We start from the raw sequence: 23,596 nt of genomic DNA, 5'->3' as shown, positions 1-23,596 counted from the left end.
ACACACACACACAACAGCAGGCAGTAAATATAGATAAAGCTTTATAAATTTTCTGCATCAGAAACAAACAGAGTAAACAAACAAAGAAGAGGCTGTTTGGAGTTCTGTCTTTTACATTCAGAAGAATCTCAGCAGGGTTGAAAATTAGCACCCGTGAATTTTATTAACCTCCCCACCACGGGTATCATTATTATTGATAATAATAATAATGATACTTTTTTTTTGCTTGGGTGTGTGTCTGTGTGAGGGAATAAAACATTGACAAGCATTAAATTAAATATCAGACTGATGCTTTTTATGTGAACAGTGTGGATTAGTCTTTTTTTTTCTTTGTCCAGACAAACGAAACACTAAAGTTAGTGCACACAAAAGTGTGATAACAGAATGGTGGCCGGTAGAATCTGAAATCCTGAATCCATAAAGTTGATTTTCAACACTGAATCTCAGACTTCTTTAAGCTAAGCTAAGATAAGATAAGATAAGATAAGATAAGGGTGGCATGGTGCAGTACATACAGTGACACAGAAAGGTCACCAGTATGGATGATAATCAGAATCAGAATCAGAAATAATTTATTGATCCCCGAGGGGAAATTATTTATGTTACAGGTGCTCCTTGCAAGAGAGGAAAGATACGTGAAAATATAAGAAATTTAAACAGTAGTATATATAATGTAGTAAATACTGCTGTAGTAAATATAATATGTTTACTTAAAAAATCTGTTTGTACAGTTCAAAGCAAAGTTAGTGTAAGAGTTAAACAGTGCATGGTCAAAGGTCCAGTGTGTCAGAGCTAGGAGGATTTAGTATCATCTATCAGTGAGGATTGTAGATTGTTACCAGCTGAAACTTCTCCTAGTTGGAATTCCTTCAGTGTTCTTTGTTCAGAAGCTGAATTATCCCTGATATTTCCTTTGTTGACCCATTATTGCACATTAGGTCCCGTTCTTTAGATTTTAAGGTGGAATTATAGCTGTTATGTCAGCTTAAGGTGGACGAGTCTCTGATGATGAATCTGATTTGTGATGACTGATGAGAGCCAGTTGGACCACGTCTGTTCCAGGCAGGGTTGGCAGATAAAATCATAAAGTGTGTGATATGTAAAGATCCAGCCGCTGCCTGTTGTCTCAAAAAGACTTGTTTAACATATTTGCAAATGACGTTGGCAGTCATTAATGTCGCACGTGTGTTGCAAAGTGAGACGTACCAGTTGAACTTCACTTTGTGACGTAACGGGACTTTAAAGCTGTAACTTGTGTCTCTGGGCTGAGTAGAGGTGAACAGGCTCAGGGGCTGATCCAGAGACACAAACATGGTTTCTTTTTTTTTTATGCGCAGATTTTGAGCACAATGTTTACCTGCACCTGCCGACAGCCACTGAATCAACCAGTCAGCTGGCTTGATGCTTGAATCTGCTCCTCTGTGATCCTCTGCGACCTGTGATTACCCAGAACACCCTTTCTCAGGAGAGTGCTCTCACTGGTTCACTGCAGCAGTCTTTCCCAGTCTAGCTCCACCTGACACAGCGACACTGAGCCGTCATAGGCCCAGACCCAGAACCCCGGGTACAGGGGCTCAGTGAAGCTGGCGGTGAAGGTGTGAAGGTGGACCATGGTGTCCTGAGAGATGCAGTAGAAAGACAGAGATCCTGCAGACCAGTCCAGGTAAACCCCGACTCTGTGTGTGAAGGGTCGGGGTGAGCAGGACTTGAACCTCTTGTTACGGTGGCATGGTGTGTAGCTTCCCTCTGAACACTCCAGACTCCAGGACCGCTTATTGTGTCCCAGCAGACAGCTTGCCATGTCTCCATTTCTGGAGATGTTGTTGTAGGTGACGCCGATGTCAGCGCCGCCTTTCCACTCCACCTCCCAGTACACCGAGTCCAGCAGCCCCTCTCTGCAAAGAACCTGAGGGCAGCGCTCAAACCGATCCGGGTGGTCTGAGGGCCAGTGGTCCGACCACTTGCGAGTTGCCGTCCTGTTGCACTCGGTCAGGTGGAGCTCTGAGTTGGCAGTGTTGGGGTCTAAGGTCAAATAACAGGCAACTAGGGGACAAAACAAGGAAGATAAGTTGATACAGCAATTAATTTTGATATTTGAAGACATGCTGACGTAACTCTCCTGTGGCTCCTTCTGCTTTTCTGTTTCATGTTGTATAAATTATAGTTTTAGATGCTTAGCCAGACTAAACAAACCGAAGAGTCATGATGGATTTTTCAGATTTTATACACAAAATTGATCAATCTCATCACTGCCGAGAAGCTAGAATAATTATTAGTTGTAGCTCTAAATATGAGAAATCAGTGCACCTGAGTCTCTGCTAATACAAAGCAAGTGGCTTCTAACAATGATTTTAACTAATAACCTTCAGATCAACAAATAATTATCAGATTATCTGAAGCAGACAAATTATTTTTAGTGGTGCTCTAATTTAATTTTTATGGCTGATCCTCTGAGGTAATATATCAAGATATGTCTTTGTTATCGCTTCATCAACATAATGTGTTATAATGTGTTTTCCTTGAATGAAAGTATAGCTGAGTTCAGGGGTCGGCTGCGGTCAATTGTGATTGGCAGTGGAAAAATGTAATATCTACACAGAACCTGATTATTAACACTTTCCCCGCCATTGACCAGATTTTCCATCATTTATGACACAACTCTTCCCCGACATTTATGAGATATTCCGTCAATTTGTGTTTTCACTGTTATAAGATAGGGGGCACTGTTAAACATCTTGTGAAACAGAGCAGCACTGCGGTGTCCAAAAACATATGAAGATGAAGATCCACTAGAAACCGGGGGAAGATGTAGCAGTTTGTAAACTGCACTAAAATGCCGGCAATGGACTCAGACTCCGACACTTCCTGTTTTGATCAACATACAAAACAGGATCTCCATGATGGTGACAGTGACACATGGACAACAGATCACTGAACGTCACAATGTGTTCAGCTATACCTCAAAGAGAATATTATTTTTAATATCATTATAATAATAATAATTATTATTATAATAATAATTTGTATTATTATTTTCATTTATACAATTCAAACTAACGTCAGAAAATAAGAAAAATTTAAAAATGTGAATGTGAAATTGATTTTATAATGAAAATGCACAAATTCAAGTGTTGATAAAAAAGAAATGGATTAAGATAGAATAAAAAATGTTTGTGTTTAAAAACAGAAGGTCTCTAATTTAGTTTCATGTATATACTCTTTACATAGTCATCAAGCAAATTATTCACTGGTTCTTGGAAGATTAGTGAACACCATCAAAAATGTTGGCGGTGGCTGGAAACTTCAAAATGGCGGGGAAAGTGTTAAATAGTATTTGGGCTTAATAACAAAGCAAAGTTGTGAACTTGGATAACAGACCTTAAATCTGTATTAATAACCACAATTACTCTGTTTTTCATGTAGCATTCAGCCCACCACTCTCTGTTAGTAAATGTTCAAACTCTATGCAGACGATGCTGTACTGTTTATTACAGACCCAGAGAGACGAAATGTAGAAGAAATCCTTGATATAAGAATCAGACAGATAAAATAAAAACTATGTGAGCTTACAGTTCTTCACTGACCACAAGTCTCCTCCCGGCGTACTCCTGCAAGAGCAGGAATAACCACGATATCATACAGCTGAACATGACAGATAACATTTTATTTTTAGACTGTACTGTAAACAAAATGTTACCTTTTGTTCAACTCACCTTGTGTCGTCTTTGTTTGGGTCTCTGAGACTGAAAAGGTTGAACTGAGAGGACAGAGGTTCCCAGGGAACAGTCTCTGATGGCTTTTCTTCTCCTTCTTCTTCTGGTTCTTCCTGTCGTGGTTCTTCTTCTTTTGGTTCTTCTTCTTTTTCTTCTTTTTCTTCTTCTTCTTCTTCTTCTTCTTCTTCTGGTTCTTCCTGTCGTGGTTCTTCTTCTTTTTCTTCTTCTTCTTTGTTTATCCTCTCATCTTCTGCTGACACCACAGGGGAATCCTCACTCGACCCTTCACTCTCACATTTCCGCTCAGCTGTAAAGTTCATATAAATTAGCATTCATGTGACGCACTGTGAAATAATAGGGGAAAGTTTTCTGATGTAGCGTCATGTCTGTTTGAATACAGCCCACAGAAAAATGTTGATTTTGGGCTGGTGTAGCCTGGTGAAACCATCCTGATCTCGCAAGCTCATATTCAGTTTTGCTCTGCAGATCAGTCTGGCCATGCAATCATTAAGGCGCATTCTGGCATCGGTTAAAGCTTACCGGGCCAATCACAACCGTTTATTACTTTGGGACAGGTTATTTGAAATCACGTCATAGGAGAATAGGAGGGACAAGGAGCGGAGTGAAAGCATTTCATAAACAACCAACATGGCTACTGATTTTGAAACTGCAATGGTAAATGTGTTGAACAAACTGGAATGTACGTTTTCTTTAAAAGCAGAGCAAACGGCTGCACTGAAAGCTTTTATTGAAATAAAGGATGTGTTTGCCGTCCTTCCCACGGGGTTTGGTTAAAGTTTAATTTACCAACCAATTTGGCTCAGTTGATCAGGAAAGAGATGGGACTCAGTGAAAACCCAGTGGCTATTGTTGTTTCTCCGCTAGTTGCTCTCATGGAGGATTAATAGCATTATGGGGAAATTTTGTTATGTCCTGATCTGCAGGGGGCAGTAACTCACCAAGAAATGCAGCCAAACAGTGTTTTAAAGGGGACTGATGTTTTTCCTTATTTTCTGTAATTTATATGGTGTTATACTGTCAGATGTTTGTTAAAGGTGGCCAAAGTTTCAAATAATTAATAAACTGGTGGAACTGAGCCTACACAGGAAGTAACATCAGGTCTTTAACTTTCTAAAGCTACACCCAAAACTTAATTCTTATTTTTCATCCTTTCTGTTTGATCAGTTGTTGAATTTATCCAAAAATTTGCTTATGAACGTGGATTTACAGCGCAGGGCTAAGATTGTACCTGATGCTGTGACGTAAAGTTTAAGTAAAACACATTTATGGGGATTTAAGGGATGATCTGGATTGAGACGCTTTGATCTGAAGTGATGGGTTTCTCCATAAAGTTTTACAGTGAAAAACAGCAAGCCTACCTGCCTGTGATGTAGGAATCACCTCCTGAGTTTGTTGTGTTTCATAGAGACTTTGAGTTTTCTCCTCAGAGAGAGTAATATCCACTTCACTGTCCTCCATGTCATCTTTCATGTTGTTGATTTTCTGGGTATCAACTGTCTCTTTGTTCTGCTCTGAGAGGTTTCCCCTAAAACCAGCATCCATTTGTTCCTTGCTCGTCTCTGAAAATGTCTGTTTAACTTCCTGACCGTTCTCTGCTTTTTCAGAAGGCTTTCTGAACAGACTCTGTAAAAAGGGCTCATCGACCCTCTCAGGTTTTATCTTGAAGGTGTTGGATGAGTCTTCCTGTGCAGTGACGTCCCTGTTGTCTCTGTCTTTTGAAAGACCGATTCTGAAGACATTAGAGAGGTCTTCCTTAAAATTAAGAAAGCTCAGACGGTTGATGGTCTTCTCTGCTGGCTGACTGGTTTTAGGATCTGTGGGCTTTTTAGACGAGCTGAAGACGCTGGTCACATCCTCTTTAAACTGGCTCAGGTCTTCTCTCAGGAGGCAGAGTGTACTGGTGGCAGGTTTATTTTCTGCCTGACTTGTTGGGTTTGTATCTTTGTCCCTGAACACCTTCAACACTTCTTCCTTAAACTGGCTGAAGTCCTCTTTGAGAAAACTCAGCGGGCTTATGGACCGTTTATCCATCTGATTCGTTAGTAGAAGATCTTTTGTCCCCATGTTTTTGTGCTTTTGTTCTTCAGGGTCACATCCGTTGGTCACCTCATCCCCTTGGGGACATATTTCTTCCTGGTCTTTTTCCTGCAAAGGTTCCTCAGCAGGACTTATTCGTTTGTTTGTATCGTTGGAGACTTCAGAGAACACCTGTATCATCAGATAAATATGGAATAAAGTAGAATTACATTACCATTTACAAAAGAAATTCTCTTCCATTCACATTCATAAAGACTAGTTATTTGTTGACTCTGTTGTGTGAGAGCAGTGACCTCTGACTTTGACCATGAATAAGATTATAAAATAGGATAGAGTCCTTTTTTTCTTGTTTAGTTTAGAATAACATGAAAATGTATCATCAAAGATCTGCATAATCCGAAGTACACCGACATTTCTCCAAGATTAGTTAGGCTGTTGAAATTATTGAATTACAGTTGAACACATAAATGCATATCTGACTCAGAGGAAGCATTTAAATAGAACAAACAGTGGACCAAGAATAGAGCCTTGGGGAACACCACAAATAAACTGAGCTGTATACAACAGAGAAGGTTCAGTATGAACATATGTATTTCTTTAATTTTTCAGGGAGGTTTTACTGTGCTTTTTAAATATAATGCCACGTTAAACTTCTGTCTTACTACACTTCAGAGGCAAACGTACCGCTTCATTTGTTTTTGGTACATAAACACAAGCCATTTGTTGACTCTGTTGTGTGAGGGTGGTGCTCTTTGACTTTGACAACGAATAAGAATAATAATTAAGATAGAGTCCTTTGTTTTCGGCTAGTGTAGAATATTGTGAAAACACATGTAATAGAAAAATAAATGTATCATCATAGATCTGCCTAAATCGAATTACACAACAATTTCTTCAAGATTAGCCAGGGTATTAAAATTATTTGATTACAATAAACATAAAAATGCATATCTTACTCAGGGAAAGCATTTGAATAGAACAAACAGAAGACTGAGAATAGAGCCTTGGAGAACACCACAATTAAATGATCTGCAGCCAACAGAGAAAATTCAGTATGAACATACATATGTATATAGGTGTTCACGTACTTCTCCTTTGCTTTTTTTTATGTACTGCTTTATACCTTTACCTTACTACAGTTCAGAGGCAAACATACTTTTTACATTGTGACATTGACTTTGGTAAATTACAACAAGCCATTTGTTGACTATGTTGTGTGAGGGTAGTGCTCTCTGACCTTGACCATAAATAAGATTAATAATTCAGATAAATTAGAGTCCTTTGTTTTCATCTAGTTTAAAACATTGTGAAAACACATGTATAAAATAAAAAATAAATATATCATTGAATCATGTAAGAGCTACATAAATCGAATTACACCAAGATTTCTTCAAGATTAGTTAAGCTGTTAAATTGCTTGATTACAGTAAGTATATTAATGCATATCTTACTCAGGGAAAGCATTTGAATAGAACAAACACTGGGCTGAGAATTGAGCCTTGGGGAACACCACAATTTAAATGATCTGCTTACAACAGAGAAAGTTCAGTATGAACATACATATTTATATAGGTGTTCAGGTACTTCTCCTTTGCTTTTTACATTTTATGCTACTTTACAATTGTACCTCACTACAACTGAGATCCAAATGCTGTAATGTTACTCCTCTACATGTATTGTAAAAAAAACAAAAAAAACAAAGAAAAACAAGCTATTTCTCAACTATGTTGTGTGAAGTGGTGACCTTTGACCTTGACCATGACAAAATTCATAACAGCCTAGATCAGAGTCCTTTTTTAGGCTTTGGGAGGAGTTATTTTAGGAAGTGTCATGTAACATAAGGCTCAAATACATGGCAACAATGTCAGTGAAAGATGTTGGTAATACTCAGAAGTTTTTCTTGACCGCTTTAAAAACCTCTTGTCTCTCACACAATCAGTCGATGTGAACATGTTAGCATGCTGATGTTAGCATTTACCCCAAAGCACCGCTGTGTTAAAGCACAGCCTCATTGAGCTGTGAGCACGACTGTAGATTCATCCTGTTCAGTCCATCGCATGTAAACTGCAGGATTCCCTCAATGCAATATGTCACATTTCCAAACTGCTTATCCAGTCTGACCAACAGTCCAAATTTTGATAATTTAATAATGTGAAACAGTGACAAGCAGAAAATCCAACAATAAGAGAAGCTGGAGCCATAAAGCCTGGTTAATGATTGGTTCAAAACTGTCACAGATTTGTTTTTCTCAGATCTAACAATACACCTACATTGAGCTCTCCACACCTCTCAGTTCATGATCAGACTTGTTTAGAATGAATCTGATAATCTGGATCAATCAGAGTGTCTCAGTCAGATACTTACAGCTGCTTCAGGCTCCATGTCTGTGTCTGACTCGTCCTTTAAAAACACAGCAAAGTGACTTAAAACCTTAAATCCAGAGTGTTGTGCCTGTAATCTCTGTCTCTCTCTCTGTGTTTAAAGGAACTGTCGACATTCTGTCACTTGGCTGAACATGTTTCTGGTCCGACCAGTTTGTCTCCATATTTCACTTTGACTGCTCAGCTGCTGATTGGCTGACGTGTGCAGAAGTTTGAGTTGTTCCTCTCTGGGTGTTTCTGCTTTTGACAAAGATGAGGAACAATCCTTCCAGAGTGAAAATTCAGCTGCTCTGCACTTCTGTAAAGAGCTTTTTTCAAAAGGACTTGGATTAGGTTAGAATGTGGTGTATTCTTACAGCCATTTAATCCACTTTATGCTGTGTATACTGCACTCTCGCCTCTTCTTTTAAAACCACAAACCTCTCTGCAAAAGTGACAGCATTTTTATTCTACCAATATTTATTGTAACCACAGCTAAATTTTAAAAAGTCAATTTTCTGGAAAGTTTCTGTCAAACTACAATTTTCCACTACTGAAAAATCCTACATTTCAAAAATCAATAATGAATCTTAATGCTCCAGTTTGGTTTAGTTTTTGAGGATTACGGTGGAGTTTAGATATCATTTGGTTTAGTTGGGTTTGAGTTTGTTTTATTTGCATCCATAGTTTCTGTATTATCATACAAAAGGTTTGCTGTGGATTAAGGCTCTTAAGCCACAAATGATTGTAGTGAATGAGGGTTTGCGTGAGTAAAATTATATAAATGTTTGTATAAAACAAAGAAAGAAATGTTGGTTAAAGCTGCATGAATTTTTGTCAGCTTGTTTTCAGCAGTCCATCATCAATACCTCTGACATATTTTAAGTAGCTGTTGCTAACGTGTTAGCAAACAGCTGTGATGAAAGTTGTGTTTGTTAATTTGGGACAGTTGAACTCTGCACTGTTAAAACAGATCTTGTAAATAAAAAGTGAAGCAACTGACCCAGTGAAATCAGGTGGAGGAGGGGCGAGGCCTGACTTTATGAATAATGAATCATCTCAGCTGTGCTCATTAATTATTTAGCAGGCTGAACTTAATGTGACTTTTGACCTACAAAACAAAAATGAGTCATGAAAAACATACAATAAAAATAAACAATAGTCATACTTTTTGTACACATTTACACAAAGTGTTACGATAAGGCAGTCAAAAACAACATGTGAGTATTTAAATTCATTTATTAAAAACATTTAAGAAGCTTAAAGGTCCAGTATGCAGATTTTAGGGGCATCTATTTGCAGAAATGGAATATAATATTCTTAACTATGTTTTTTTTTTTTTTAAGTTTATTATCACTTTAAAATAAGAATAATGTTTTTGTTCCTTCAGAATGAGACGTTTATATCTACATAGGGAGTAGGTCCTCGTCCACAGAGGACGCCATGTTGCACCGCCATGTTCAGTGGCCCAGAGCGGACAAATCAAACGCTGGCTCTAGAAAGAGACATTCACGTTTTCACATTTTTGCCTCTGTAGTTCTCCTACACCTTTGGCACATAGGGGAAACGTAAGTTCTGCTCCTAAACACTAGATGTCACTAAATCCCGCACACTGGACCTTCAAAGCAGCGAAACAAAGTTTGAATTGGAAAAATAAAAAAGATGATCATATCGATTAGGAAAAACAGCTCTGACTGGAAAACATTTATTTAATATTCAAAACAAATATCTAAATAAATATAACAATCAATAATATCATTAAGATAGATAGATAGATAGATAGATAGATAGTAATTTATCTATTTATTTATTTATTTATTTATTCATTTATTGTAGAAGGTGATTGGAAATAAAAACAGTATGGAATTAGGACACACACACACACACACAGCACATTAACACACACATTAAGGCGGCAAGAGGATTAGTAAGGCTGTTGGACTACATTGGACCATTATATCTTCATATCTGACTCAGAGAAATCATTTCAGTGGAACAAACAGTGGACCCAGAACAGAGCCTTGAGGAACTCCAGAGGTGGAAAGTGACTCAGTAGTTAGTCAAGTGCTGTATTTAGGTACAATTTTAAAGGAACTCCACTACATCTCAGAGCACTTTATTTACCTGACAGCTTTAGTTTGTTCACAGAATCAGATTATTAATTCAAAATATAACCAGTGATGATGTATTATCATAGATGAAACGAACCAGCAGTACATAAATTCATTAAAATGAGCTCCACCTTTACCTGATCAATACATTAATGCATCACTAATTATAATACAATAATACCATATATATTATTCTACATATTGAATGCTTTTACTTGTGGTGATGTTTTTAAAACACTTTTGTATTTTTACTAAAGTAAATCTTTAAATTGCTTTAACTTGGTACTACTGCGTCTGCTGAGGTAAAAGATCTCTGTACTCCCTCCGGCACTGAGAGTATCAGTGTCACATTAATCACAGAAGAAATTAGGAGAGTAGGAAACAAAAACACAAAAGTAAATCCTTAAATAATAAACAATAACTAGAATAAAATAAATCTGAAAACAGAGACTGAACTATCAGTCGCAATTTAATATACAGACAATAATGATAAACTTCTTGTGTGATTCACTGGGACTAAATAAAACCAAACATTATTTGATTAATCAGTAAGTTATCAACAGAAAATTGGTTTTAATTGACATTAACTGACAGCGTATTCAGCAGATTAATCAATAATAACATGTAGCAGTTAGTTAAACCTGTGGCTGTGAGAAAAGATGTGAAATATGAAACCAGACTCTTACACTGTCATTTTAATTTGGCTGTTCTTGAGGGTTCTTTACATGAAGGTTCTGGTTCAGGAGAACCTGATTAAAAATATGTAGACAGCTTTCCTCCTCCTCCTCTTTGCTCCCCATCTCGGCTCGTTGCTATGCAGAGAAACCAGGTCTCAGAGCCGAGCTGTGATTGGCTGTTGCCAGGCTGCAGGGTTGGCAGCGAGCGAGAGTGTCTGAGATAAAGAAAGAGAGTGGGTTCGTCCTTTCTGCTGCTCGGCTTCCCTCTGAGAATAACAACGAGGCAGCAGAGACATGAAAACGTCTCCGTCACAGAGACAAGCTAACACCAGCTGTTTTACTCTTAAAGGCTCAGTTCACACAAACAACACCATACATAACACACAGTCATTGTTTCCGTCCCTGCAGACAGTTTCAGTTTTATGTGTCCTCAGGTTGTCTGTCTCTCAGGTTTCTACTGTGGACTGAGCAGAGTTTAGTTTGAGCTGCTCTCAGAGTTGGAACATGATTCAACAGCTACATTTCTCTCAGGCTGCTGTCAGCCCTAGAGTGGTCTCCTCTGGTCTGAATCAGGGACTCATGTTGTTCCAAAGTTGTATAATTGCCTAGAGTTGGTTGGTGTTCTCACGGCAGCATTTACAAGAGGACCAGATCAAATGCCTTGTGTGAGAAAGCTGCTCTTGATTGGTCAGAATTTCCATGTGGGAAAAATCCAGGAAGTAAAGCAAACGTTGAAGAAGAGTACACTTGCAAGATAAATGTGACACTTTCTAATGTCACAATGGAGGGACAACTACGCAGGTTGATTTTAGCGCTGCTCATCGTGGACTATATTGCTGTCATTGTTCATTTTAGTCAAAGCATACAGTTTGAAAACGAGGCAAACGCGGCTCCAACTAGAAAACAATGTTTTGATGCATTGGAGTTCCTGTTATTCCTGATGATTCACACAACTCACTGAAGACTGTTCCTACTTAATGTTTCCTAAATATGTAAAACAACACACCTGAATTTCAGCGTGCATAAACTAGGAAACACGAGACACCTGATCAGAGAGGTGACCAGAGGACGGAGTCCACCTGGTCCAAAATAGACCCACAGATAATCAGGCCTGGGCCAGCTTTGGGCCGGTGACACAGATTTATTCACTCCTGTCCTTTATATCCTGAATAGTGACACAGATTCAGTTTTGGATGGAGCTTCAGTTTGTTTTTTTGTTTTTTCTGAATATGTTTCAGAAAATATATATTTAAAGTTGGAATAGGAGGAGGAAAAAAACATAATAATAAAAAAAAGCGCCCAACGCTGGTCTCATAATCCACCCGTGCCCAGACCCCCGACAGAAGTTTGTTTGTTTATGAACTCATTTTCAGTATCACTGTATGATGAGCACAAAGCATACAACACTGCAGATACATAAAGTTACCTGATATAAAAACATGTAGTTTGATTTATGGTTTAATCAGTTATCAGTTTGATGTTCTTCAGGTTCCAGTGAAGCACAACCTTCATGTAAAGGTTCAGTCATGTAAAGCACGAGATGGCACAAGTTAAAATGACAGAGTTGTTCTGGGTTAATATTTAATGTATTTTCTGACAGCCATGTCACCAACAGCTGTAGGTTGTTACTGATTAATCTGCTGACGATGTTGTTGATTAAATGTTTGATTTAAAAACACAAATGTTCCCATGGTCCAAAGAGACGTCTTCACACAGCTCGTTTATTAGAAGATTTACTGAGTCAAAGAAAAGCAGCAGATCCTCACACTTGAGCTCATGTTTGTTCTCAGCTCGTCCTGCATGTGTTGGTTTATCGATAGAGTTGTTTATGTGAATCGTACAGTTTGAGTGTAGAGAACAGAGTGAGGCTGACGGGACGTGATGTCCGGAGGTAGCAGGTATCTGTCTCTGCTGCTGCTGCCGAGTCCTGACGGTGAAAAGCAGATCAAGCAAAGCGATCGTGTTTCTGCTCGTCTCGTCTCGCTGGCGTCCATTTTGTGGTCATGTGTGCAGCTGCTTGTTTAATGGAGGAGGTTTGGATCAGAGCCACAGACTGAGGCGCAAACACACAGGAGAAAATATCCAGGTCCACACACACACACACACACACACCGACGGCTTCATTTGGATTCACAGACTGAAATCCTCAGAGAGTCGTATCAAAGCTTTCATCCCCCCTCTCTCCATCCTGTCTCCATGGCAACGCCTCGGGGTGTGTGTGTGTGTGTGTGTGTGTGAGCCAAAGGCCGTCTGCAGACAAAGAGCTGTGTGTGTGTGTGTGTGTGTGTGTGTGTGTGTGTGTGAGCAGGCGGCAGTGAAATGAACGTTTTACATGTTGTGGTGTTTCTGTAATAAAGCAGCAGACATATTTCCAGCTGGTGAAACGACGTGAATGATTTCGCTCTTTAACAGAAAACACCAGAAACAGACAAAATAATAATAATAAATTAATTATTAAAGAGAATTTTTTTTCTCTTGTAATTTACTTTATTGGTATTTAGCATTAAACTGTACACACACGTCACACATTCCTGCTGGTCACACTTTGATATTAAGAGCTGGACCAGACAGAATTTTACACACTTGACTCAGCAGCTGCTCCCGAGTGGAGCATGACGACACCTGGACCGTACAGCAAACATGTAATCAGACTTTCACTTTGCATCCTGTAGCGCCTCTGTCGTGTAAACAAACCTCATCATCATCAGCTGGGTGCACGAGGTCAGACTGGAGATGTAACCTCTTCAACTGTCTTATGAAGACATTTAACCCAAAAAAGAACAGAAATAACTGAAATTTAATTAATTAAAACACAAAAATAATAATGACAAACAGAAAGGATTCAGAGTAATGAATATATAGTTGACATACAGAGGTTATTCTACATTTGTTTTATTAAATCAGCTTTCAGCCTAAATATAAAGACTGCAGTATATGTGCCCCCGTTATCTTTGTCAGATTTTTAATCTCAGAAAGTTTTTTTAAAACTCATTTATTTTTCTAATGAAACAGATTATAAAAAAATCTACACTGACAACTGGTCTCATCGTTTGTCACTTAACATGTAAACTGTTAATAATACAAAGTGAAAAAAGTAAAGAAATAAGAGGAAGTCAATGTGTCTGTGCTTCTGTGGTAAAACTGAAATTCTTCAACACAACAGAAAACACAAAAAGCAGAAATAGGTCAGTGTTGTTTTTTTCCTCCTCTTCTTCTCTGGCGTTCAGCCCAGAACTGACTCACCTGCTGCACCCAAGGGATTTATAATAATACCGTTAAAAATATATATATAATATTTTAGCTTTGGCACAGGTCAGGAGCTGTCTGCAGCGCACTGCAGCTGCTGTGATTTTTCTATGGAAACAAAAAGGAAAATGTCAACCATGAAACTCATACACACATTCTGACAAGAACTCTAATGTGGAATATTATATATATTATATTTCATTTATTTTTTAAATTTCATAGTAGTTTTAGATTCATTTTTGCCTGTATTTTGTTTTTACCATATTTTATATTGTTTAATTATCCTTTTTTTAATTTCTGGTAAAAAAAAAAAAAAAAATTGTGTGTGTATATTTTATTATTTTTGTCAGTGACCCCCTTGAACACGAGATGGTACATCTCATGGATTTTTTCCTAATATAGACTTTCCAACAATTTGTACAAACTGACCTTATATCAGTTTCTGTGTTGGAAAATAAATAATAAGTTACACATCAGCCAACCTTTGTTCTCATATTTAAAATGTACTGGTGATATAAGTAGACGATCTCTGACAGGAATAAACACACACACTCTGCTTGGTGTTTAAACTGTGTGTCGTGTTGTGTGTGTGCAGCTGTCTGGAGCCGAGAAGCCTCCTGCTGGAGAACCAGACAACAACTCGTCATCGGCTGCTGCAGCAGGAACAGACGCCACTGCAGACGGAGGCAGCAAGGTGACACATCAACACATCACTGACACACAAACTACACTGCTCAGAAAATGAAGTGAACATTTAAATCACACATCAGATGTTGATGAACGAATTATTCAAGTGGAAAATCTTTATTGATGTACAATGTTTAATTTGTTGAGACCAAAATGACGTAACAACAGTCAGTGGAAACCAAGATCATCAACACACTGAGAACTGGACTCAAAATCACACTGAAAATTAAAGGCAAATATTGAAACCACAGCTGATCCACCTCATCATGTGACTCAGTAGTGTGTACGGCCCCCGCCTGCCTGTATGACCTCCTGACAACATCTGAGCATGCTCCTGATGAGTCGGAGGATGGTGTCCTGGGGGATCTCCTCCCAGACCTGGATCAGGGCATCAGTGAGCTCCTGGACAGTCTGTGGTGGACACACTGATACATAACGTCCCATAGGTGCTCAGCTGGATTTAGGTCAGGGGGACGAGAGGGCCAGTCATTGGCATCACTGCCTTCATCATCCTGGAACTGTCTACACTCTGGACACATGAGGCACCAGGAGGAACCCAGGGCCCTCTGCACCAGGAGGAACCCAGGGCCCTCTGCACCAGGAGGAACCCAGGGCCCTCTGCACCAGGAGGAACCCAGGGCCCTCTGCACCAGGAGGAACCCAGGGCCCTCTGCACCAGGAGGAACCCAGGGCCCTCTGCACCAGGAGGAACCCAGGGCCCTCTGCACCAGGAGGAACCCAGGACCCTCTGTACCAGGAGGAACCCAGGGCCCTCTGCACCAGGAGGAACCCAGGGCCCTCTGCACCAGGAGGAACCCAGGGCCCTCTGCACCAGGAGGAACCCAGGGCCCTCTGCACCAGGAGGAACCCAGGGCCCTCTGTACCAGGAGGAACCCAGGGCCCTCTGCACCAGGAGGAACCCAGGGCCCTCTGCACCAGGAGGAACCCAGGGTCCTCTGCACCAGGAGGAACCCAGGGCCCTGCTGCTGGGTTGATGCCCTTCTACGGCCCTGTCCAGCTCTCCTGGTGTCCGGTATCAACCTGATTGGGCTGCAGGTGCCGCCTCATGCTACCAGTAGTGCCAAGGACTCTAGCAGAAGACCAAACTAGAGAAGAATCAGTGAGGAAGGATAAGGAGAGATCAGCTGTCTGTGGACACCACATGTAAAACCATTTCCTGTTTATCTCTTTGATTTGACCCAAAGCAGCTGAAACTGATATACAATCAATTTATTTTCTGAAGTTTGACTGACTTCCTGTCACACTGTGACCATTAAGTGTTCCCTTCATTTTTTTGAGCAGTGTAAAAACTCTACATTTCAACATGTTTGGAAATATTTTGATCCAGTGTTTGATTTTCATATATTTACTGTGTGACAAACTGAACGTGCTGCTATGTCTAAATTGTATCTGTCATACATTCAATTTTATATCGGTTCACATCTTTCTCCAATATATTTTTTGATTATACTGCTGATCACATCAGCATTTGATGTTGGACAGATTTTATTTAATATGTTCATATATCATACTAGGTATTAGGAAAATATGGCTTTACTGTACAACTTAAATTAATATTAAAAAAAGCACTTCTCTGTTTTGCACAATGATTCAAAATAAAATGTATGAAAAAACTGTTTGTAGGAAGCTGCAGTATTGGAATCTAAAGTAAGAAATGAAAAAATCGAAATAGTTTTATTATATTTACTTCTTTATTTAATCTAAAGCAATTTTAAATAACTGCACATACACACCATATTTTAAGATATTTGTGATGCATGGCGGCTCGGTGGCCATAGTTTATCTCACATAACATCTCAAATAACCTGTAACTGATCAAACGACAGGTTCCACAGACCAGTTTCAAGTCTCTAATTTGTTAGAGGCTGAAACATGTTTATTAATGCCCCCCCCCCCTCAGGTGGAGATGGTGTTCTGGCTGCTCTCCATGCTCGCTAACAGAGATAAGGAGGAGATGTCTCGGACTCTGCTGGCTCTGTCCAGCTCTCAGGACAGCTGCATCGCTATGAGGAAGTCTGGCTGCGTCCCCCTGCTGGTCCAGATCCTGCACGAACCTCCGAGCAGCGGTGGCCCTGGGGAGACGGCGGCGAGCGGTACAACAACCGGCTGCAGCAGAGAGGCCAAATCTAGAGCCAGCGCCGCCCTCCACAACATCATCTACTCCCAGCAGGACGAGGGCCAGGCCCGCCGGGAGATGAGGGTGCTGCACATGCTGGAGCAGATCCGAACCTACTGCGACAGCGGCTGGGACTGGATCGAGAGCCACGCCGGGACACCGTCACCCGGGGGATCCAAAACTACCGGTGAGTCAAATTCTCTGTAAACCCTGAGTAACCAAAACCAGAAGTTCTTTCTGATCCTGGTGGAACCAAAACCACTGGTGTATGAGGTTCTCTCCAGCGTGAAAAAAGCATCGACCATGACGGAGACAGTCCATCGTTTGTTTGTTGTAAATAAAATATTTGTGAGAACACAGTTTATGAACTGTTGTAGATCTAGTAGATATTTACTGTGAATAAAATGAGCTCCACTTTTACCAGCATTAATGTGTCAGTGATTATATAATATACACACAGTATTATTCTGCATCATGGATTCTTTTACTTCTGGTACTTCAGGATGTTTTGATGCTGAAACTTTTGCACTTTTACTTAAGTTGAATTTTGAATTCAGAACTTTTACTTTATTACACTGGGGTGTTTTTACTGACATGTTCCTTGTCTCCTTTGTGTTCTTCTCTGCAGACATCCCTGAACCTGTGGACCCTCAGATCTGTCAGGCCATGTGCGCCATCATGAAGCTTTCCTTTGAAGAAGAGTACCGACGTGCCATGAATGAATTAGGTTCGTGAAACACCTGCAGGTCTTCGATTTTCCCCAAAATATCAGAGACATATTTTGCTGAGGGTCTGCTGTGTTGTGTTCCAGGTGGTCTGCAGGTGGTGGCTGATCTGATCCACCTGGACCAGGACATGTACGGCATGCAGAACGACCCCATCAACATGGCTCTGCGCCGCTACGCAGGGATGGCTGTGACTAACCTCACCTTTGGAGATGTCGTCAACAAGGTACAGAGACACTGTGGTGACTTTCAAAGTTGAGCATGGATCAGTGGGCGAGAATGTTTGTCAGCGGGACTGATTGCAGAGAAGTAGATCAACCTTATTGATCCCACCAGTGGGAATTAAAATAGTAGAGCAGAGAGAGTGAAAGTGAAAAGTACTGATGTACACTATGACCATTTATGACATACTACTCCATGACTTTTTATTTTATATCTTTTAGGATCTTTTTTTCTTACTTTTATTATATACCATACTACACTGTTTGCTTTGTTTTTAATCACACACTGTACTGTGACTTTCTTTATCTATTATTTGACACGTGACTATCACTTCTTCTGCCATACCATACTATGACCTGTTTTTAATCATATATTGTACAGTGACTGTGGCACATTACACTATGACTTTATTTATTCATTGTTTGTTGCACACTATCCCATGACCTTTGGGTTAATCACTTACTATATACTATGAATAATTCTGACATGCAATACTGTGACTTTTTTTTAACTTATTTTTTGACTACATACTCTACCATGACCTTGTTTTATCACTTACGGTACAATGACTTTTTAAAAAACTTTTTATTATCTAATACTATACTACGATGCTATGATTTGACGATTCTTGTACTTTTATTGGACACTACACTAAAACTTATTTGAACATACTATGGAATGGTTTAGTGTCATAGGAAAGTATGACTTTCTTTTAAATTATGGGATACACTTTTTTGTGGCATTATATACAATTTTTTTTAAACTTTTTATTCCTTATACAATGCCATGACACTCACTATTTATGGACTGCAATACCATGGCATTTTTATGGCTTTTAATGGCAAAGCTATGAAAATAACATAGTATAGTATGTCGTTTACATATTTTTATAGCTTTTCATGCCATACTACGACTACATACAAACATAAATACATTTTGACGACACATTATACAATGATGTTTCTTGCATAATTTTTGACGACATACTAAACTGTCACGTTTTTCCGTTATTGTTGACGACATACTATACTATGACGTTGTTTCACGTTTTTTGATCACAGACTATACTGTGACCGTTTTTCGTGATTTTGGTCGACATGCTATACTATGACAATTTTTCATGATTTTTGACGACATGCTATACTATGACTTTTTTTCATGATTTTTTGACGACATGCTATACTTTGACATTTTTTCATGATTTTGGTCGACATGCTATACTTTGACATTTTTTCATGATTTTTGACAACATGCTATACCATGACGTTTTTTTGTGATTTTAGTCGATATGTTATACTATGACAATTTTTCATGATTTTGGACGACATGCTATACTATGACTTTTTTTCGTGATTTTGGTCGACATGCTATACTGTAACGTTTTCCGGGTTTTTTTTACGCCATACTATACTATGACGTTTTTTCATAATTTTGGACGACATACTATACTATGACGTTTTTTCATGATTTATTACGACATGTTATACTATGACGTTTTGTCACTTTTTTGATCACATACTATACTATGACATTTTCCGTTTTTTTTTACAACATGCTATACGATGACATTTTTCCTGATTTATTACGACATGCAATACTATGACTTTTTTTCATAATTTTTTACGACATGCTATACTTTGACTTTTGTTCATGATTTTGACGACATGCTATACTATGACGTTTTTTCATGATTTTTGACGACATGCAATACTATGACGTTTTGTCATGATTTTTGATGACATACTATACTATGATGTTTTTTCATAGTTTTTGACGACATGCTATACTATGACCTTTTTTCACGATTTTTTGACAACATGCAATACTATGACGTTTTTTCATGATTTTTGGCGACATACTATACTATGACGTTTTTTCACGATTTTTTGACGACATGCTATACTGTGACTTTTTTTCATGATTTTTGACGACATACTATATACTATGACGTTTTGTCATGATTTTTGATGACATACTATACTATGATGTTTTTTCACGATTTTTTGACAACATGCAATACTATGACCTTTTTTCATGATTTTTTGACGACATGCTATACTATGACCTTTTTTCATGATTTTTTGACAACATGCTATACTATGACCTTTTTTCATGATTTTTTGATGACATGCAATACTATGACGTTTTTTCATGATTTTTGACGACATACTATACTATGACGTTTTTTCACGATTTTTTGACGACATGCTATACTATGACGTTTTTTCATGATTTTTGGCGACATACTATACTATGACGTTTTTTCACGATTTTTTGACGACATGCTATACTGTGACTTTTTTTCATGATTTTTGACGACATACTATATACTATGACGTTTTGTCATGATTTTTGATGACATACTATACTATGATGTTTTTTCATAGTTTTTGACGACATGCTATACTATGACCTTTTTTCATGATTTTTTGACGACATGCTATACTATGACCTTTTTTCATGATTTTTTGATGACATGCAATACTATGACGTTTTTTCATGATTTTTGACGACATACTATACTATGACGTTTTTTCACGATTTTTTGACGACATGCTATACTATGACTTTTTTTCATGATTTTTGACGACATGCTATACTATGACTTTTTTTCATGATTTTTGACGACATGCTATACTATGACGTTTTTTCTTTTTTGACGACGACGACATCCTATATACTATGACCTTTTTTCACGATTTTTTGACGACATGCAATACTTTGACATTTTTTCATGATTTTTGACGACATACTATACTATGACCTTTTTTCACGATTTTTTGACGACATGCTATACTATGATGTTTTTTCATAGTTTTTGACGACATGCTATACTATGACCTTTTTTCACGATTTTTTGACGACATGCTATACTATGAGTTTTTGTCATGATTTTGGATGGCATGCTATACTCAATCAATCAATCAATCAATTTTATTTATAAAGCCCAATATCACAAATCACAATTTGCCTCACAGAGCTTTACAGCATACGACATCCCTCTGTCCTTAAGACCCTCACAGCGGATAAGGAAAAACTCCCCAAAAAAACCCCTTACTATACTATGATGTTTTTTCACGATTTTGGACGACATGTTATACTATGATGTTTTTTCATGATTTTTTGACAACATGCTATACTAATATGTTTTTTCACGATTTTTGATGACATGCTATACTGTGATGTTTTTTCACGATTTTGGACAACATGCTATACTATGACCTTTTTTTCACAATTTTTGACAACATGCTATACTATGACGTTTTTTCACGATTTTTGACGACATACTATACTATGATGTTTTTTGACGATTTTGGACGGCATGCTATACTATGATGTTTTGTCAGGATTTTGGACGACATGCTATACTATGACGTTTTTTCACGATTTTGGACGACATGCTATACCATGACGTTTTTTCATGATTTTTGACAACATACTGTACTTTGATGTTTTTTCACAATTTTGGACGACATGCTATACTATGACGTTTTTTCACGATTTTGGACGACATGCTATACCATGACGTTTTTTCATGATTTTTGACAACATACTGTACTTTGATGTTTTTTCACAATTTTGGACGACATGCTATACTATGACGTTTTTTCACGATTTTGGACGACATGCTATACTATGACGTTTTTTCACGATTTTGGACGACATGCTATACCATGACGTTTTTTCATGATTTTTGACAACATACTGTACTTTGATGTTTTTTCACAATTTTGGACGGCATGCTATACTATGACGTTTTTTCACGATTTTTGACGGCATGCTATACTGCGACGTTTTTTTCACGATTTTTGACGACATGTTATACCATGATGTTTTGTCATGATTTTGGACGACATGCTATACTGTGACGTTTTAATTGCTTTTTTCGACATGCTATAGCTTGTCGCTTCTACTGTGTTTTTATTTCCGACATACTATACTATGGCATTTTTTTCGCTTTTTTCGACTAAACATTACTGTGCCGTTTCTTTTGCTTTTTTCGACATACTATACTGTGTCATTTCTATAGCTTTTTTTCGACATACTATACTATGACGTTTTATCACTATTTTTTAATGACATATCAAACTGTAACGGTTTTATCGCTTTTTTTGACAAACTATACTAAAGCGTTATTATCCCTTTTTTCGACATACTATACTATACTATGATATTTTTTCATTATTTTGCAGGACTTAGAATTCTGTGACGTTTTTCATTGATTCATTATTCATTGATTCACCAAACTAACACAATCCTGTCTGTTTGACCTCCAACTCCCTTCCCTTTAGGCCACCCTGTGCTCAAAGAAGAGCTGTCTGCAGGCTCTGGTGGCTCAGCTGGCTTCCGACAGTGAGGAGCTCCATCAGGTGGTCTCCAGTATCTTGAGGAATCTGTCTTGGAGAGCAGACATCAGCAGCAAGAGAGTCCTCCGAGACATCGGCTGTGTGTCTGCACTGATGACCTGCGCCCTGCAGGCCACCAAGGTAATGCAGAGCAAACCAACCCACACAGTAGTAAAACAGCTTCATTTGAGTATGTAAGGAGCATGTACAGAGAACAGAACTTTATATCCAACAAAACATCAACAAGATGTACAAAGCATGAAACGACAGTGGCCAGTTGATGGAAGCAAGATTTATTATGAAGAAATACAGTTTTACATTGTCATCACTGAAAATGATCTGATTTTGATACAGTTATTAACATATTATTAAAATATGAAAACTTTTTAATCAAAATACTATACTATGACTTTTCCTTTATAACATATAACATACTATACTATGTTTTTTTCATCACACACTGAACTGACTTTTTTACTTTTTTCACATACTGTACCATGACTTTCCAAAAACTTTATAACATACTATGCTATGACTTTTATTTTACTTTATCACATAGTTTACTGTGACTTTTTTTAATCATATACTGTATTGTAACTTTTTTTAAATCTTCACATGCTATACAATGACTGTTTTTAAAAAAAACATTTAAACTTTTTTATTACACACTATACTGTGACCTTTTTTTAAACTTTCTAATGACATATTGTGAATTTCTTTATTTTTTCGACATACTATAGTAAAACTTTTATAAATGAGCGTCGTACCCATAAATGTCCTGAACACAGCAAAATAAGAAGAAAATAAGAAAATCCTGCGTGAGTTTTCTCTCTCAACCATTTCTGGTGAAGATTTAATGAGTCTAATTATTGTATTTTATGTGTGTTTTTTGCTGGTTTTCCAGGAGTCAACCTTGAAGAGTCTCCTGAGTGCTCTGTGGAATCTGTCAGCACACAGCATCGACAACAAAGTGGCGATCTGCTCGGTGGACGGCGCTCTGGGCTTCCTGGTCAGCACTCTGACATACCGATGTCAAACCAACTCGCTCGCCATCATCGAGAGCGGCGGGGGAATCCTTCGAAACGTGTCGAGTCTGGTCGCCACACGTGAAGACTATAGGTAAGTTTCTGAAACTCAAACACTGACAGTCACAAGTAAAGACATGTTATGCTTTTTCATTCTTGACATTCTTGACAAAATAATAATGAAATAATTAAACAACAATCTTAGCTCACTTGCTGGCTTTTTTTTTTTTGAGCTATCAGCTGCATCTAATGGTCGCCATTTGTGGATTGTGTATGCTGCAATCCTTGG

General features: G+C 38.3%; 2 protein-coding genes across 2 annotated transcripts in view; one reads left to right on the top strand and one right to left on the bottom strand.

Moving 5' to 3' along the window:
• apc2 (APC regulator of WNT signaling pathway 2) overlaps positions 1 to 23,596 on the top strand; it is a 56,900-nt gene that overhangs the window by 22,316 nt on the left and 10,988 nt on the right. Inside the window, exons 8-13 of the mRNA XM_049588234.1 lie at positions 14,761 to 14,859; positions 16,774 to 17,176; positions 17,618 to 17,716; positions 17,801 to 17,940; positions 22,229 to 22,423; positions 23,187 to 23,401. Coding sequence (XP_049444191.1) covers positions 14,761 to 14,859; positions 16,774 to 17,176; positions 17,618 to 17,716; positions 17,801 to 17,940; positions 22,229 to 22,423; positions 23,187 to 23,401 — 1,151 coding nt within the window. The remainder of the gene's footprint in view (positions 1 to 14,760; positions 14,860 to 16,773; positions 17,177 to 17,617; positions 17,717 to 17,800; positions 17,941 to 22,228; positions 22,424 to 23,186; positions 23,402 to 23,596) is intronic.
• LOC125895987 (E3 ubiquitin/ISG15 ligase TRIM25-like) lies at positions 115 to 8,310 on the bottom strand. The gene is made up of 6 exons (XM_049588256.1): positions 8,136 to 8,310; positions 5,093 to 5,942; positions 3,903 to 4,020; positions 3,714 to 3,815; positions 3,571 to 3,608; positions 115 to 2,043 (listed from the first exon to the last, which is right to left on the bottom strand). The coding sequence occupies exons 1-6, from the start codon at positions 8,151 to 8,153 to the stop codon at positions 1,484 to 1,486; spliced, it is 1,686 nt and encodes a 561-aa protein (XP_049444213.1). The 5' UTR covers positions 8,154 to 8,310; the 3' UTR covers positions 115 to 1,483.

The sequence above is a fragment of the Epinephelus fuscoguttatus genome, linkage group LG10 (genome assembly GCF_011397635.1).
Source record: "Epinephelus fuscoguttatus linkage group LG10, E.fuscoguttatus.final_Chr_v1".
Taxonomy (NCBI): Eukaryota; Metazoa; Chordata; class Actinopteri; order Perciformes; family Serranidae; genus Epinephelus; species Epinephelus fuscoguttatus.
The sequence above is the reverse complement of the archived record's forward strand: the minus strand, read 5'-3'. Positions and strand labels throughout refer to the sequence as shown.

What these genes read in the sequence shown, in the direction of transcription:
- LOC125895987 (XM_049588256.1), bottom strand. An exon ending in GATTCCTACATCACAGGCAG is followed by an intron (nt 4,021 to 5,092) that starts GTAGGCTTGCTG and finishes TGAACTTTACAG; the next exon opens with CTGAGCGGAAATGTGAGAGT. An exon ending in GAACCACGACAGGAAGAACC is followed by an intron (nt 3,816 to 3,902) that starts AGAAGAAGAAGA and finishes GGAAGAACCAGA; the next exon opens with AGAAGAAGGAGAAGAAAAGC.